Consider the following 18,614-nt stretch of genomic DNA (forward strand, 5'->3'; position numbering starts at 1 on the left):
GTGCATGAGATCCTTTTGTAGTTTCTCTGTCTTTTCTTGCATTTTTGTACATTTTCCTTCCCATTTCTCTCAGCTCCGGCATGTGTTTGAGTGGTGATGTTGTTCCATTTGTGCCCGTATAAGTTCTGTGGAGTGTTATAGTTCTCCATAGTACAATATGTCCTCATACTGTGTTTTGGTTATTCCCATATCACACCCTGCTCCCTAAAATAGCGCTCATGTCAGAGGTACAGGTAGTTGTGTGTGACAGCCAATCAGAGCCTGCTTCACCGAACACAAGGACTTCTGGGATTGAGCCTTGATTTTGGATATAAATACATGTAATTTATGTGTTATTGCTGTATAGTTATGAAAACAAACAATGTTAAATATTGTGTACAATGGTTTGAAATAACTACATTTTCACTGAGAGGCAATAGTTTTGTCCCTGGCACTGATGGGACAAGGAACGATGATGACATGCAATGATCTGAAAAAGATCATTTTCTTTATAGAATGTTAGCGCTTTATAATAAACTACACTGAGGTACTGTATGTTCACATGACTTTGTTGACTTCAGTTTTGTTCATGTTTATTTGCAGAGCTGAGTTATGTTACTTCTTAAGAATTTGACTCAAGTAGAAATAAAATGTGATCATGACTAAAATAGAAGGACAAAGTACTTCAGTAACAGTTTGAACATAAAATGTGTTTAAAGATTATGATTTATGAGTTTACATAATCAGACAAAACAGTTCTGATATTTCAAAAGTAAAGAAGACGCAACAAATACAAAACGTATCATAGCAGAACCTTTTTATTTACTGTTGTTCACATAAAGCTTTTGTCAATATAGAATTATAAACAGTGCAAAGAGTAACTTAAATATTACTCTTGTAGAAGAAAAAGTGTCAGAAAACAACTCAAAAGTACAGTTACTACCCACCTCAGTTTATTTAACGTGGTATTTTATATTTCTGTCGTCTTAAAGCTGCATAACCCAACTTGTTTCTTATACATGAATATATTTAGTTATCATAACACATTTTATAAATGGCAAACGTGTAAAGAAGAGCCATGTGTGTCACTATATGGTGTTTTGAGAGACCTGAAGAAAGCATTTTAAAGCTGTTCTTTCTGTTCTGTTGCTTAGAATTTAATGCATCTAATACTAGTGATGTACCAAAAGAAACAAGTTGTATTGATTTTTAAATACTAACTTTCCAGTTTTGCCGTTCAGTTTCAAAATCAAAATGTCATCACCACAAACACTTGGGTCATAATATGTTTCTAAATCCATAGATTTTACATGTGTTTGACTCTTTATTTTGACGACTTAAAACTTGACAAACATCACAAAATGTCATGAAACTGACATTCCAGAGAAGCTTAACAAGTGTCAAAGACTATTCTTCCTGTTCACCCACTCACAATAATCCCGACTGAGGCCCTAATAATAGCTGCTGAGGCCAGAGAAGTGGAAGGGTTTTGTTTTCATCAGCTAATACAGGGGTGCCAAGATTAACGAGCCTACCTACATAATTGGCATAATTCAAAGCTCAAGACGCCTTCTGCAGTATTGGCTTGGCAATGTCCCCCTTTTTCCCCTCCTAAACCCCCCCTGAGCTCCGGCTCTGAGGCGGCAGGTGCACGTGGGCCCTGAATGGGGCGGGATGGACTGTAAATTGCTGTGTGCAGAATCTGACCAATAGCTTTGAGTTTATACCTTTGCTTTTCTCTTTGGTCGCGGCCCAGTGCCGCTGCTCCCATATGGTGTTTACCTGCTCAATCGCATCCATTCCAGACACGGTCCCAAGTACGCACACACAAACCCTGTAGATTAGGCTGGTTACTCCCAGGACAAGTGCACCTGTGATCCATGCTGGGGACACCTGTGCTCTCACTGCAGCCAAGGACGCGCTGCAGCTCTGACAAAGTGTGCGTGCTTCTCAATCTGACACTTCTACAGGCGAGCGGCTTCTCAAACTGTGGTGCGCAGATGTCAGCTTGTGTTACTCGTGAAATGAGACCATTGTTTTCATATGATCTACATATTTTGGACTATGTTAAGTCCTCATTTAGTCGCACAATAAAGGTGTTTGATAGCACTTTATAATACCTACATTTACATTTAATTCATAATGAACAAAAACAAGACCTATAGCGTGTCCTTGTTTTGTCCTAAATTTGACATCACTTTCTATTGAATTGCTCACATATAGGATGGGTTTAAGATTGCTTATTTATTCCTGGTTTAGTTTTTATTTTTTTAGTATTAAACTATACCATAAGAAGATCATCATTTTACATTTTGTTCATTGGCAACCGCAAAGAAAAGAAGCTACCTAACATTTTAGACCCTCCCATGTATCACCCTCAGTCTTCATTTTCAAATACTTACAACTACGTACAGGGAATGCGGGCGGGGATAGGGGGTAGGTGGAAACAAGAATTTTCTGAGCACTGCTGGACAAACAGGATCACTCAAACATGCATGAATCAATCTAAATAAGACCGTGACTAGGTTAAAAGCTCATTAAAGGGGACTTTTGTACAACATGTCCCCTTTAATACCAGTCGTAATCCAATGAAATGAAGACAAAAATACACTGTGTTTTTTGGGTGGACTCAGTAAATCCAGAGTGCTGGGTTGAGTAAGTCTCTCCAGGCCGACTCTCCATCCACAGCTCACCCTCGTGTCCACAGACATTTCAGTCCTTCACCTGTCTCTTCACCGGCTCGTCTCTGGACTGTGTTTTCCAGGGTTTTGAGTTTGATGGAGCTGAAGCGCTCTCGGGCTGGCAGCGCGGCACAGTTGATGCGGGGTGACACGGGCAGGCTGCAGTGTGCTGTGTGTGTGCGCCGGCCTGTCACGCTGCGTCTCTGCCTTTTTGTCTCAGTTTCTCTGGCAGCTTGTTCTGCTGACTGTCTGGCCCCACTCTCACAGCCCCGTACTTCAGAGCCCAGAGCCACCGCTGCTAAACACTCTCCCTCCAGGTTTAACCCCAGTTGGTGCCCTCTTAGTGCACCCGCAGCAGAGGAGCAAAACAGGAAGGAGATTTTCAACATAAAGGGAATTTCTTATTCATATTTTTCATTTGATGTGTTTTTAAATGCTCAACAAAACTCACCACAATCGTGTAAGAGAGCAGAGGAGGCACATTGTGTGCAGTTCCCTTTGTGTGTTAAAATAAAGCCTTATGTGTTGTTCTAACACAATATATTGGCCTGTGCAGGAGAATTAAAGTTAAAAAGTGCAAATATCAGCGAATCTCAATCAAATGACCCACAAAACCACACGCTGTTCGTATGAGAACTGGTTTGTATATGTTGTATATCCATTTGTACAACTCAATTCCAAGTTATATTTGTGTAGAAGTTGTTCAAATCTATCAAATCAATCAAAGTTAATTGATGGAGCATTTTACAACACGACAGAGCTGACCAAAGCTTTACAAGACGTGGGAACGTATCAAAAGCATCCTCTTTGAGTTGTGTTTTTAGAGATCACCCTTCCGCGCCGCAATCTCAAGGATGGAAATCTCTTATAGTAAAAACGTCCGTCGGGCTTTCCACGAGGATCTGTCCCAAATATACCATAACAGTCAAAAGCCTTTAATCAGGCTGTCTGCATGAGAGATGGAGTGGCTGGTGTAATTATGTGTATGATAATAACTGGCCCCGCTGTGGGGTGCTCCATCATCCTCTGTTTGTCTCTGATGGAGAGAGACGCTGGCTATGACTCAGAACTGGTCTTTCAAGACTAGTTTATTCCTCTGATTCATTCGGGCCCCGGAGGAAGCCTGGAGTGGGAGGGGCTGGAACAATGGCAACTTATAACTGCCCCTTTCTTTCTTCAGGCTTCAAGGATGAAGGCTGGGAGTTAAATGAGCTCAGAACACAAGTGATTAGCAGTGGTCCGAGCGGTGCACTTCTGCCCCCTTGTGGACCAGATGAACACGTTCTCACAGTTGGAGCTGGTACTAGTCTGGGCTTGTAATGCTGAAACAAGCTGCTCGGTCCAGTTGGATTAGTCGAGTTTCGTTGCAACATAAGCAGCACCTCACGTTTGTTTGTACAAGTGCATTCATGTTCCGTGACACGTAAACGTCCGATTGCAAATGAATCAAATAAGCCAGCTCGTTTAAATGATTGAAATATGTATAGCCAAATGTTGCAGGTGTCCTATCATTGCCTTGTACACTGCCTCATACCGTACATACTATATTAAAGGTGTACTATGTCACTTTTCTGGTGGGGGGGTTAATGCTTTTCCTGGCTTTGAATGTATCACTTATCATTTATAGCAAAAAATGAATGAATAATATACAATTTTTTATACATGCATACATGCATTCTTGACGTGGGTGGGGCCACTTTTCCACAGATCTGACCTGTAACTTGTACGATTGTATCACCTGCTCAAATCCATGGAGAAAGATACATTTGATGCTGTGGAGACAAAGACCCTCAACCAGAAAAGTTACATAGTGCCCCTTTAAGCCTATTGTGGAGACAGTCAATGATGATGTGGACTGCAATGGAGCAAAGGATCGTAGTTTATGTAGTTTGTTTCTAATTTTATGTGATCTTGACTTCAACAAATGATTAGCCACATATTCAAAACTTCAACTAACGAAAAGAGGGATAAAACTTGCATCTCTTTCCTGTTGGTTTTGTGTCCAGAAGGGAAAGGACCCTCTCTACGCCAAGATCAACAAAGGGAAGAAATAGTGACCCACAGGAAGATGCACCCGACCAGCAGCAGTGTGGCAGGAGCAGAGCCCTCACTCATCACTGTACGAATGTGTCACTCCTCTTCATCGTCTCCTCCTGCCAACAACGTCCCAGGAGGAGCCAACCACGCCCCACAGCCCTCTCACCGTCCTCCTCAGCCGCCGTCCCGTCCAGCTCGCTCGCTCCGGGACACGGGACAAGTCTCCATCACCGCGCGCCGTGTCGTCTCCTCCTCCTCCGCCTCCTCCTCTCGTCTCCCCGTGGCCCCTCAGAGCCAGCCTTACACATACCCTGGACCCCGCCCCTGTTTTTCCGTATGCTCCTGCCGTCCTGCACCTGCTCCTCCACTCGCCCCTCTGGCCCTGGGACTGTCCTGCCAGGGAGGGGGCCACCCAATCAAGCAGTGCCTCCCCTCTGTCTCAAAAAAAAACTTACAGTACAAGTACATGCACGCTTACAAGGATTAGAGAGATCATCTTTTCTTTTGAGAATCTGTGCTGGGACAAGACATGCCGGGATCGCTACTTCTGATCGGTCGGTCGCTTTTGGGCGTTCCCCCCACCACCACCACCACCACCACCCATCCTTGTGAGTGTCTGCTGGATCTCTATGCAGAAACAGACTCTCTGGGAGCTCCTCACACACATGCAGTACACACAAAGCATCACCCAAAACACACACGCGTGATCGGCCAAACGTCTCTATTAGAACAGACTGAAGGCTGAAGACGAACTGCAGAACAGACCCGAGAGGGAAGAGGCCAGAGACAGATTCTGTGATTGAACTCTTCATTCTCTCTAGCTTTTGTACAATACTGATTTAAAAAATGAAAAAAGGGAATTTTTATTTTATAAGTCAATCAAGCCGCTGGGGTCAGCTCTATTGGACTTATAGAGTCTACATGGCTTTAAGGCATCTGATAGTTGGTTTGCCAAACTCATTTTGTAAATAATAATATTCTGTCCATTGGACTTCTGTGCCATAAAATAGGAAGGCTTCAGTTATGCAAACTCTTATCTTTACCCAAGCAATACCAACATATGTTTTCCTTTCAGGGTCACACTATGTTTGTTTATTGCAGTAATTTAGAATGTAGTCTGTCACAGCTAATCCTGCTTCCAGCTCCAAACATTGCATCTCTTTTGTCTTCTAAACCAATAAACCTTAATATTAAGTTACACATTTACCCCATCTTGTACTTTCTGTGTGAAAAGTTTTGTTTCCTGTTATGCTCCACACTCCGATTGGCCCATTTGTCTGTGAGTCAGGTGCCAAACTGCTGCTGTCAGTGACGGCTGCAGCTCCTCTGCTACAGCTCCAAACTGTGATGCCAGTCGCTCCCTATTTTATGGCCAGAGTCCCTGTCCTGGAGAGGAAACACATGACATTCAGGAGACAAGAGCAAAGAATAAATAAAAAGGGAACCATTGCTGTTTGAGTACATAACATTTCTAGACCTATTTTAACTTTACCTCAGCTAACAGTTTCTTAATGTAAAATTGACACCTTATTTTTATCTTTATGACTATGACATTCTACAGTGGGTTTATAGATGATTTTGGTTCAGTTGATTATGCCACCATGTATTACTGTTACAAATAAACACATCTCAATGAGTTGCTGGTCAAAGTGTTTTGTGTGTGTGAGAGTGAATGGTCTGTGTGTAGCAGAGGTGACCTCCTCCTGCGTTTGTTCACAGGCTGAAGGAACAAGCCCACTGCATTTAGTTGTAATTTAACATGATTTTAATGGCCCTGTCACTTTGGCGGACTCTAATTCAAGCTGTCGTAGGTTTATTACCAACCTGCTACCACAAAACGTTCAGCTTTCCTTCTGTTCCTCTATTTCAGCACTGTTTAAGAAGCCAAAAGCTTAAAGCAAGGTTAATACACGGTTCATTTCATGCTGTTGAGGACAAACGGGGAACAGTGACCCAGCCCAGGGTCACAGCACACGTCTGAACCAATGTGTGCCAGGCTTCACTTTTATTCTCTAAGCTGCGACACGAGGGTTATTTTTATGACGCTAAGCACTGGAAAAGGATTTTGTCTTTCTCTTATGGTGTCCTAGTTACTGCCTAATCCACAATGCTCATTGTCAGCAGTTCCCTTTGGGGCTGCTTCTCCTGCAGCTCACTGTCAGGAGACTACAGTACAGTCAGTGCATTGTCCAAACGATGACATGTGTTTTTGTCTGTAATTTGACTGTATGACAAGACGAAGGTTACTTTAGGTTCAGTGAAAGTAAATGTTTCTGAAAATCAACTCTTGAAAATGTTGAAATCTGAGTGTTGGACCCAGTGTTAGTCCCTGCAGAGGACAGAGGAGCTGCAGAGGGCCCGTGGAGCCCCTCAGGGAGAACCAGAACATACTTGAAATGGCATTGTCTAAAATATGTGGTACAAATTCTAATGTTTTTCACTTCCTTTGTGAAGCTTGTACAAACAGAGACGTCGCAGAGGCCTTGAGTCACTTGTGCAGAACAGGAAAAGCTTTTCTGAAGACACATCTGTCATAAGGTGTATTTTGTGTGTCATATTGTAAATGCTTGGATAAATATGTTTACCTTCAGAGTAACAAAGTCGGAATGTTGACAGGCCTCTTCTGCTTCCTAATGCTGTGTTTGGCCTTATAATGTATTTACACAGCTGAGAATTGACAAAATATTGAACTTGCACCGTCAAATAAAGTTTAAGGTCTTCTCATTTACAAGATTATAATGCCAAATCCCTTCAATCAGAAGGTCCAAAAGAAAAAAAACACCTTAAGGTTGATTCTAACATTTCCATGCACCTGCTGCATGACACTGAGTCATTCTGTAATGCAGCAGAGCCACATTCCAGCTCTGAGGAAACGTGGAGCTGCAGCTCATTAAACCACCGCGGACCCGTCCGACCAGACCGGCTGTTTCGAGCTGCGTGTGCGTCTTTCCCACTCGCCCTCATTCTTTCACTGAAACCACTGTCAGGGTGCGTGGGACCAGCTCTGTGGAGCTCAGAGGCGCAGGGCACGGTGTGGACAGGTGGACAAGTGGACAGGTGTACAAGTGGACAGGTGTACAAGTGGACAGGTGTACAAGTGGACAAGTGGACAGGTGTACAAGTGGACAGGTGTACAAGTGGACAGGTGTACAAGTGGACAAGTGGACAGGTGTACAAGTGGACAGGTGGACAGGTGAACAAGAGGACAGGTGAACAGGTGGACAGGTGGACAGGGTTACAGCGCACCTTCACGGACACAGAATGAGTGGCTGAGAGACGCACCGAGACGTTTTTGGTGGAACTGATTCGCATAATGGACGAGGTATGTTCGAACTTTCTAAAACTTTTTGCAATATTAGCTTTGCCCATAGACTTATGTCCAACTCATTCTAAACAGGGGCTAATTTGGAATTGTTGGGGGGAAATAATACGACAGCTTATACATATTTTAAAGATTAAAAGCAAAGACACTTTAAAATACATCTGCAGAGGTAATTACTTAAAGACAGATCAAAGTTATAATGACGCAGGGAAAGCTGCTATTTACCCAAAAGCAATAATATGATGCCTTCATACTGGCTTAAGTATACAGCGTACAATTGTATATTCTATAAGTCTTTGATATCTGATATATTTTAACTGTATTGCTTGTGTTGTAGAAGTGCATGTTGTTTTAATAGAAAATTCAAGCTGAGTATTGTGTTGGTCTAATCTCAGAATGACATTTACTGACTACTTTCACATTCCACTTTCACAGGGGAACTCTCTGGACTTCAAGGCCTTGATGGCCAAGTTCAAGGAAGACGAGCAACTGGTGAAGACCGTCAGGTCCAAACCTGCTCTCCCAGAGAAACCCAAAGTGGTGCCCCCTCCTCAGAGCCCCCCTCCTCAGAGCCCCCCTCCTCAGAGCCCCCCTCACTACATGCCTGCTGGAGCACGACCTTCTCTCCTCACCTCTATCAACCAGAGTCTGGAGGGAAAGACCACCGGCGCCCCTCGAGTGATTTTCAAGGATGAGAAGGAGAGCAAGAAGCCACTTCTTCCATCCAACTCCAAACCCAAGGACTCAAAGAGTAAAGTGGGCAAAGACAAGAGCAAAAAGGGAAGAGAGCGGCTGTATGACGAGGATGTCCCACCACAGAAGCCCAAAAAAGAGAGTAAAGAAAAGAAAAAGGAGATGACAGCAGAGCTGGTCCAAGTCACTCCCCCTCCCAAAAACAGCACCCTCAAGAAGAAGGGCTTCTTTGGCTTCAAGAAGTCCAAAAGAGATTCAGCTGAAATTACAGCCGACACAATCCTGGACATTCCCAGTACAGAGATTTCAGGACCAGTCCCTCTGATTCCAGTGCCACAGGACTCATCCTCTGAGACCAGGACTCCTCCAAAGGCCCTAATACCAGAGATCCCAACATTACCTACCTCCAGTCCTGCCTCAGTGACACCCCCTGTCATCATCTCCAACTCTCCAGACTTCATCCCTCCCCAGGCCTTGTTTCCAGAGGTCCCAGTGACCTATGACGCTCCCGCCCCGGAGATTGAAACCACGGAACCAACAGAAACTCTCTATGTCCCCCGTCCTCCCAGTCACAATCAGGTTCCCCTCAACTTGACCCCTCCCCTCATTATCCCAGAGCCATATGTGTCTGTAGAGGCCCCTGCACACTCCACACCTTCTCCTGAACCTGAGCCCATTGAAGAGAAATTCAACCTGGACTCTTTAGAAATCTCTCCTCCGCCTGTGGATGTAGACTCAAGATCAGGCTCTCCTAAACTGTCTGCACTGTCCGCTCTGGAGAGGGCAGAGGAGAAAACCCCTGGGAAGAAGACAGCATCAGGGGACATCCTCTTCAACGCCCTGGCCAATGTTCGCAAGATGACCGAAAAGAAAAGTCTGGTGGTGACCCCTCCCCCAGAGGAACACCCTGAGGTGCTTGAGGAACCTACACCGTTTGTACTCCCTCCCATCGACTATGGTCTCCCTCTAAAGCCGGAGATGAATGGTCTGGACCACTGTGAGTGACATTTGACTTTTCCCTGATATAAACGTACAGTACATGTGATAAGTACATATGTAAACTGACATCACATTAAGCGTGGGGCTAACTTATCAACTTACTAACTTAATCAGTCATTTTAAATGGAGATTTGTTGCGTTGATGAAATGTACTAGTTTGGCAGAGCCAGCAGGCCCTTGGGAACATGCTGTTCTGCTCTTGGGCTACATGTTGTGCACTTTTAGCATGAAGCCTGTAGCCTGTAGAGTGTAGCTGATGCCAGAAGGGCCCTGAGGTGTTGGCTGGAGAAAGTGTCTTTAAAAACACAGCAGTCTGGAGCGGTGTTGTTGTTTTAATGGTATAGGCAGCGTGGAGCAGGCTGGGCTGAGCGCTGGTATGACAGAAATGACACAAGGAGGAGCAGCGTGTCCATCATTATGAGCTGCTCACACAACATTGAATGAGAAACACTGCACTGCTGTACACAGACCATGTAGCATTAGCATATTTATTGTTGTCATGAATGCATTAGCCATTGAATCAATTACAATGTTACTAGGACCAGTCATCTGTCATTACATATCACGAATGATGATTACACTGCTCATTCTACACAGCAATGTAAAGATTTGACGATGGAAGTCGAGATGGAAACTAAAATGTTGACACCGTCATGGAAACAGTGTTGCCTCACAACAGCTTCTCACACTGTGTCAGGGTCATCGTTGGTGTTGGAGGAGATCACAGAAGAGGACGTCCCAGAACTTCCTGAGGTCCCTCCTCCTCCTCCTCCTCCCAGGAAAGTCCTGCCTGAGCCCGAGACCCTCCCCACTACTCCTCCAAAACCTGCCCGACCTCCATCTGTGGCCCTTGATGCGGTCATTCCTCCACCACTTCTGGAGGACAGTGGTCAGTACAACACATTCTAATTCATGGAGGTTATAAGATATTACTGAGTTGATTCAGTCATATGTGTGTGGTAAAGTTCTGCATCAATGCCTCGTTATTATTTCACGTCGCTTCCCATTGGCTTTTTTTCTTTTTGAGATATTTAGTTTTAGTTACTTATGATTGGATTCTCATGAATGGCTTAACATTGTCAGATATTAAATGCTCTTGTGATGCGCTTGACGTGATTTGCTTCATATTATTGACGCCTTATGTACTCATTCCCTGCCGCTGATCGAAGACAAATGCTATAACAATGCCACTAGATAGTAGAAAAAGCTTCAGTTGTAGTCATCTGGACTCAGTTTGAAAAAATAGACGTTTCGACTCTCATCCAAGAGTCATTGTCAATAACAGAATTTAGGTCGAGAACTCCGATATTAATACTGTTCTGTGGTAAGACCCGCCCATTGGGAGGAGCCTTCCTGAAGTAGAAAGAGTTGTTTGTATCTGCTCTTTGGTTCCAACCACCCACTACAGCACAAGCTGGGGGTGATCAGAACCTTACAACACAGAGCTCAAGGTGTGCCCACCAGCTCAGAGGGCAAGAAGAAAGAGGAAAAACATGTCCGAAATGCCCTCTCAGCCTGTGGTTACCCCGCTTGGGCTCTCAATAGAGTGAAGAGAACCAAGAAGCAGGACAAAAGGGAAACTGAACAGAGAAGGAAGGGTGTTTCTATCCCTTATGTGTCTGGCCTGTCGGAAAAACTGCAGAGAATTTTTAGACAACACGAAGTCCCTGTTTATTTTAAACCAGGAAACACTTTAAGACAAAAACTGGTTCACCCTAAGGACAAGTTGCCGACTCAAAAACAGAGCAATGTAGTTTATTCGATCCAATGCAGTGAAGAAAGTTGTAAAGAACGGTACATAGGTGAGACGAAACAGCCTCTACACAAGAGGCTTTATCAGCACAGAAGAAATACTAGTTCAGGACCTCAGAGCGCCGTGCATCTCCATCTTGAAGCCTCTAATCACTCGTTTGAAGACGGTGAGGTGAAGGTTTTAAGCAGGGAGAAAAGATGGTTTGAAAGAGGAGTCAAGGAAGCTATTTTTGTTAAAAAAGAAAGACCTTCTTTAAACAGAAATGGAGGGCTTAGGTTTCATCTTCCTGTTATTTATAATGGGATTCTGAACCCCTGGAAAGGTAAAGGACATTCAGATGCTAATCAGGTACTCAGGGTGGTTGAGCCAGGGTCTCACAAAGACAAAGAGGATTCTAATAGTCCATTAAGATTCTGAATAGGCTAGCTCGGTAGATACAAGGGGGAGTTTCTGTTGAAACAAACAACTCTTTCTACTTCAGGAAGGCTCCTCCCAATGGGCGGGTCTTACCACAGAACAGTATTAATATCGGAGTTCCCGACCTAAATTCTGTTATTGACAATGACTCTTGGATGAGAGTCGAAACGTCTATTTTTTCAAACTGAGTCCAGATGACTACAACTGAAGCTTTTTCTACTATGGAACACGCCTGGACGAATGAGGGATTACACCGACAATGCCACTAGATGCAGTTCATTTGGTGGTTGTGTTTCAGCCGTGGGAATCCCAGTTCCTGCAGAGTTCTCAGAGACAGACCCGGACATCGGCGCACAAGTGGACGCTCCAGAGTTTGAGGATGCGACTCCGGAGGCGCACTCCCCTGACCTGCCTGTGTCCGACTGGGGCAGCAGAGAGTATGAGCGCTTCGAGTCTCCGGACGGACCCCGCATCCCGGAGCTCGTCCCCAACGGGATCATCCACAGAGACGAGGTCCAGGCCACCACGCCGGTGTTCGAGGGGGAACACCGTAGCAGCAACCGGAACTCTTTGATACATACCTCAGGGTAATGTGTCATTTACTTTGATAGAATGTAAAGGAAAATAATGATTAAATTAATTTATTTCCAATTGATTTATTTTAAAGGGTTCAGAGTGACAATCCCTATGAATCTACTGAAAATCCCTATGAAGATGTGTCGTCTCCCAAAAAGAGGGGGAAAAGTGATGGCAAGAAGCGCAAAGGACCACCCAAGAGTAAGACCAAGATATGTTTTCATAATTAGGCGACTTAATTATTCCATGAGCTGAGCTGTATCAAGTAACTGTCACTGAATCAATGTTGTTCTTTCATAGCAAATAGTAGATAGCATAGCAGAAATGTTAGTAATACATTAATAAGGACAATTTAAATTCAAAAAGATTTATGTGGCAGTGATGGCAGTTTTGTGTGTATTTTTGTGTTTCCTGTATTATCTTCAGCCAAATATTTCAAAGTAAAAGTAACACATTATGATGCTGTGTGTAATTGTGTTTTATGAGCATTACATTACAGTCATTACACAGCAGGAAATGCCACATACATTTCAGGCACAGATAGTGGAAACAAATATTATTTTTAGATATTCAAATGAATCATCTTTTAAGTTGTTGAACGGACCGCCTCCCTCCAGGGAAAACACATTGGTTTGCCCGGAATGTTCCACAGCCGGGCATTAAACTGGCTCCTCACTGTGACCATCTCATCACAGATCTGACCTGTAACTTGGAGATGGATCAGTTTAATGGCACACTGTGGAACATTCCAGGTGAAAGCAGTATCATCTCCATGGAGAGCAGCAGGTGGCAGACCCCGCCCCTGAGACGTTACATAATGCACATTTAAAAGAATAAAATAACAATAAAAAACACAAAATATGATTCAAAAATCCAAGTGAAAATAATCCAAGCTCTCATTACTTAGCAGGGATTTTCATATTGATTTAGCATAGGTTTAGCATAGATTTAGCATAGATTTAGCATAAGACAAGGATGAAAGCTCTTGTTGTTCTCTTTAAAGTTTATTCATGCACCTGAACAATAATACGAGTGCTTATCGTAAGGCTTAGATAAACATGAGAGGAATGCTGCTGCGATTAAGCCTAAACGTATGCTAATCTCTCACTTGCAGATCCATATGCAGAGGCACCAGAAATGGTAAGAAGCGGCTAGTTAACCGTTCAAATGATCATAAAAATAGAACAGACGCTTGTGTTTTTACTGAGAATGTGAGGATCCTCAGTCGAGTCTGTTTCTTCTTCGTTACAGACTGAAGAGAAAACCAAGACTGGCAGGTTCGGCAAGTACGTTCCACACTCACTTGACCCGCTTTTTACGCTCGTTATTTCCCAAACACTTTGAAAAGATAAAGCTTGTTTGCCAAGAAGAGTAAACACACTTCAAAGTCTCTAACAAAAAGGCCATCTTTGATTTAGGATCGACAAGAAGGCTGTGGCGGCGGCGGAGGGCCCGGACGAGAAGGAGTTCAAGAAAAAAGAGAAACAACGGTTGGAGAAAGAGAAGAAGGAGTTGAAGGAAAGACAGGAGCGAGAAAAGAAGGAGCAGAAGGAGAGAGAGAAGAGAGAGAATGAGATGAAGAAGAAGTTTAATGTGAGTGGTATGAATGAGATACAGTCAGACAGGGAATCGTCGGGGAGGGTGAGGTCGGGGATCTCGGCTCTTCAAACCAGTCTGCGTTCATTCCTCGCAGGCCAAGAGCTGAACGAGTGCAGCCTCCACTGGAATCTGTGTAAACATGATCGACTTTGTTGGTGCTATCTTGTACACGCACTCACCATCTGCAGGGATAATAGGACTTCAAAAGGCCAGACTTTGGGTGGTATTTGTGTTTAGCTGGTTATGAATTAGACTCTGCATCAGAACATTAGAAAAACAGACACAGCTCTTAATAATCCAACTTTAACCACGTATCACGTTTTCCTCATCGAACACATCTGTAATCCTGCATTATTTACAGTATTGTCTTGAGATAGCATTATGCAAGTATAAGATAAGATAAGTATAAGATAAGAAGACCTGCAGAACCTTAAAGCTAAGTCATCTTTCACGTGGAGGTTTTGCCTGATATTTTGCCATTAATCTTCCATAGTATTGCATTAAACGTATGTATTCATCCAGCAATCATCGTGTTTTTACAAACCTACATTCTTCCTGTGAGTGGGATCGCCTCTCCACAGCTCTGACACGGCTTGTCTCAGGGGAGATAGATGTGTTTAATGCCATATTAGACAAAGTAATAACATCTCTATGGAGACCAGCAGGTGACGGACCCTCCATCAGAAAAGTTACTTAGTGCACCACATAGTACTGAGTATCATTTATGAAGTTATTTGAATCTGAGTTTTGGGAGAGTAAGACAAGTGTTGTCTTCCTTAGATCACGGGACAGGAGGACGCTATGTATCAGGCCACGGTGACCGTGACCTCAAAGGGGCGAAAGCAGGACCTCCCTGTGAAGAGCGGTGACACCATCAGCATCATCAGGACCACCAACTGTCCCAGAGGGAAGTGGCTGGCCCGCGACAGCAGCAACAACTGTGAGGGAAACACAGTGTTTTAGAATCATGAAGATGTTTGTATCTCATCAGCAGCCGTGTGTTTCAGATGGTTATGTGGCTGTGGACCACATGGACCTGGACATCAATGAGATGATGGAGCTGGGGAAGAAGGCAGCAGTGTCCCGAATAACCAGCACCAGTGTAGAGCAGGAGGCCACCAGCACCGGCAGCAGGTGTGGATGATACATAGACTACTTTTCAAACATTGCTGCTCCACATAAAGGCAGTTATAAGTCCTCAGGTTAGAGCTAGTAAACAGGTGGTGTTCACGTTCTAGGATCTCAGATGGAAGGCAAGAGGCAGGAACTATGTACCTGAGGATTCCTCTTAGTGTTTAGACCTTGGAACCTCGCTGCCCACCATCTGTATTGAATATTATTAGCACATTAATGTTGTGATGTCACCTGGATACAACCTATGGCCTTGAAATTACAATAATTTTAAATGTTGGTTTGTGTGTTTCAGGGCTTCAAACCACTATGCAAATGAGAGCTGTGAGTATTTCACTGTCATATTTTGAAAACTACCATAAAATACTATATTATACTGTACCATACTATATGATTTTATACTATACTATCCTAGACTATACTATACTATACACTTCTATACTATATTACACTGTACTAAACTAAACTATACTATAATAAACTATACTATATTGAACTGTACTATACTATACTAAACTATACTAGACTATAATAAACTATACTATATTAAACTGTACTATACACTACTATACTAAACTGTACTATACTGTACTATATTAAACTGTACTAGACTATACTATAATAAACTATACTATATTGAACTGTACTATACTATACTAAACTATACTATACTATAATAAACTATACTATATTAAACTATACTATACACTACTATACTAAACTGTACTTAACTGTACTATATTAAACTGTACTATAATATACTATACTATACTAAACTGTACTTTACAGACTTGAATGTACATGATTTGAATGACATGTTTGTGCTGTTTCAGTCACAGATGAAAGTGAAGAATGGACTTGTGACGATGACGAGACTCTTTCTCCCACTGAACCAGAGCCACAGTCGACAATGTAAGTCACTGCAATCTAACGACCAGATGCATTTAATAAAACATGAATATTTATAATAATAATAATGTTATTTTCAATGTTTCAGAGTCCACAGTCGAACACACTCTTTGCCAGCCATGATACCCCCAGTAACCACAGGTAAAACGCCACAGACACTGCTATTGTTACTGAAATCTCAAATATAGCAGCAGGAGATCGTGTTCAAGTCAATTCTATCATTCAATCCTTTATACTGTGGCTCATGTTGACAAAAGTAGTCATTTCAAATTCTCCATGATGGGGAATAAACACGATTCTTCCTGTAGAGACTCCTTCTGTTTTCTCATTCGCATTAAACGGACAAAAATACAAAAAAATATGTTGTTTTTAGGAGAAGAAGAGCTGCCTGTGAACCGTCAGCACAGTCACAGTGATCTCGCAGAAGGCCCACATCTACAGTAAGTTTTAAAAGTGCCTCTTTAGCATCAAACCAGATGATGAATACATTGTGTTTGATTCAGAGCCCGACACGAAGCGCTTCAGAAGCTCGCCGGTTTTTTCCACGCTCCCAAACCTGAAGAGCCCACTGCCAGGTACACAGCAGAATACATAGTTCAATATTTCAAACACCTCTTTGTAACGATGCACATTTTAATTCCGCACTTGTTTTACTTTCAGTCCTGTTGAACCAGCCACAAGTGAGTAATCTGTTATTGAGCTACTGTCGAACACATATGTATGAAACAAAGTCGTTATGAATGCTCTTTGTCACCCAATTTGAACTCTTACTTTTTTATCTTCTCAGCTCCTGAAGTGACAGAGGAAGAGCCCAGGTACGTGCTACAAATACACTGCAGTTACATTATATTTATTGTATGGACAAGATTTCCTCATTTGTGACCGAAAGTGACCGTTAAAGAAACATTTGACCTTCTCTCTAGTCTCTTCCTCGATGAATATACATTGTAAACCTAAACTTACCTGTCCATTTAACTGGAAATATTGTAGAAAGAATCACAAAAGAGTTTAATTAGGAAGAATTGTTACATTAGCCACGTAATTGTCCAGTTTTGGAATAAACTCTGCAAAAATCTAAGTTACAGTACAAGACTTTGCAAAATATTTGTGTTAATAATCAAATAACGCAAGAAAGTATTCAAAGAAAGATATTTATTACAATAATTACTGTAATAAATATCAGAAAAAGACATCATGTGTATTATGTCAAGCACAAAGTAGTTGAATAAGTGTCGTTTTCCCACAGGTCTGTGTCCAGCACGTCCCAGGAGCTGGACTTTGACATCCTCCCTCCTCCAGAGCAGTACGCAGACTTTCTGGATGAGTGAGTCCTGCAAATACTGGACTCAAAGTTTGAATTGTGGTGACGGTCCCACTGTGGGAGCCGTGTCACTGAAAATATACTGTGACTATGACTTTTGCACTGGTGAATGGCATTTTGTAAGACTTAAATACACCAACCAAACCAGATATAAAGAACACTAAAAGACAAGCTCCAATCAAATTTAGCCATTGTTGCATTTACGCTGCATAAAAGTCATATTTTTGTATTTTTTTCACATGGGATTTCTTCTGTCGGACATTTGTTGTTTGGATTATTGTTACGTTAACTGCGTCATATATATTCAAAATCTGCATAATACTTCAGTGATGTGTGTCTTGGTGTTTTCTTGCATTATTTTCCACTCTTTTGTGCCGTCTTCTCTACAAAAACTATTTAAGAATATAACTCCATCACTGCTCACCTCTGCGCACATTTAAGAACTGCATATTGTATTGTATTGTATTGTATATTATTGTATTGTTTTGAAATAAAGACAGAAGTTCAAGTTTTACTTTCAAATGTTTTATTGTTTTTGATAAATACTCATTAAAGTGCAAATTATAACAGCAATACAGTATCAAGCAGTGCATAACAAGAGAACACACACACACACACTACAGAGTTACACACACATTACAGAGAGTTACACACACACACACACACACACTACAGAGTTACACACACACTACAGTTACACACACACACACACACACACACTACAGAGTTACACACACACACACACACTACAGTTACACACACACACACACACACACACACACATTACAGAGAGTTACACACACATTACAGAGAGTTACACACACACACACACACACACACACTACAGAGTTACACACACACACACACACTACAGTTACACACACACACACACACACACACACACACATTACAGAGAGTTACACACACATTACAGAGAGTTACACACACACACACACACACACACACACACTACAGAGTTACACACACACACACACACACACATTACAGAGAGTTACACACACATTACAGAGAGTTACACACACACACACACACACACACTACAGAGTTACACACACACTACAGTTACACACACACACACACACACACACTACAGAGTTACACACACACACACACACTACAGTTACACACACACACACACACACACACATTACAGAGAGTTACACACACATTACAGAG

The 18,614-nt window shown here is 42.6% G+C and overlaps 2 protein-coding genes across 7 annotated transcripts in view; both read left to right on the forward strand.

Annotated features, from left to right (window-relative positions):
* dab1a (DAB adaptor protein 1a) overlaps window positions 1–6,333 on the forward strand; it is a 283,501-nt gene extending 277,168 nt beyond the window's left edge. For all 6 annotated transcript variants that reach the window (XM_072439262.1, XM_072439263.1, XM_072439266.1 and 3 more), the window contains one exon: window positions 4,667–6,333. Coding sequence is in view for 2 of the 6 variants with exons in the window: in XM_072439266.1 (XP_072295367.1) it covers window positions 4,667–4,714 (48 nt within the window). In the remaining 4 variants the exon portion in view is untranslated. The remainder of the gene's footprint in view (window positions 1–4,666) is intronic.
* A 1,400-nt stretch (window positions 6,334–7,733) lies between these two features.
* Window positions 7,734–17,772, forward strand: LOC140354200 (uncharacterized). The gene is made up of 19 exons (XM_072439140.1): window positions 7,734–8,019; window positions 8,455–8,559; window positions 8,590–9,709; window positions 10,409–10,600; window positions 12,180–12,468; window positions 12,549–12,658; window positions 13,572–13,597; window positions 13,709–13,743; window positions 13,876–14,050; window positions 14,837–14,996; window positions 15,064–15,190; window positions 15,483–15,511; window positions 16,021–16,099; window positions 16,185–16,237; window positions 16,470–16,536; window positions 16,600–16,671; window positions 16,757–16,776; window positions 16,884–16,911; window positions 17,343–17,772. Exons 1-19 carry the CDS (start codon window positions 8,011–8,013, stop codon window positions 17,422–17,424), a joined length of 2,778 nt encoding a protein of 925 aa, XP_072295241.1. The 5' UTR covers window positions 7,734–8,010; the 3' UTR covers window positions 17,425–17,772.
* The last annotated feature ends 842 nt before the right edge of the window (window positions 17,773–18,614 follow it).

This window comes from Eucyclogobius newberryi, unplaced genomic scaffold (assembly GCF_026437365.1).
Source record: "Eucyclogobius newberryi isolate DKJ021-1_F unplaced genomic scaffold, fEucNew1.0.hap1 SCAF_9, whole genome shotgun sequence".
NCBI classification, from domain to species: domain Eukaryota; kingdom Metazoa; phylum Chordata; class Actinopteri; order Gobiiformes; family Gobiidae; genus Eucyclogobius; species Eucyclogobius newberryi.

Excerpts from the sequence above, each read along its gene's own strand:
- LOC140354200 (XM_072439140.1), top strand. Across the intron at positions 9,710-10,408 it reads GATGAATGGTCTGGACCACT|GGTCATCGTTGGTGTTGGAG; the intron begins GTGAGTGACATT and ends ACACTGTGTCAG. Across the intron at positions 14,051-14,836 it reads AGATGAAGAAGAAGTTTAAT|ATCACGGGACAGGAGGACGC; the intron begins GTGAGTGGTATG and ends TGTCTTCCTTAG.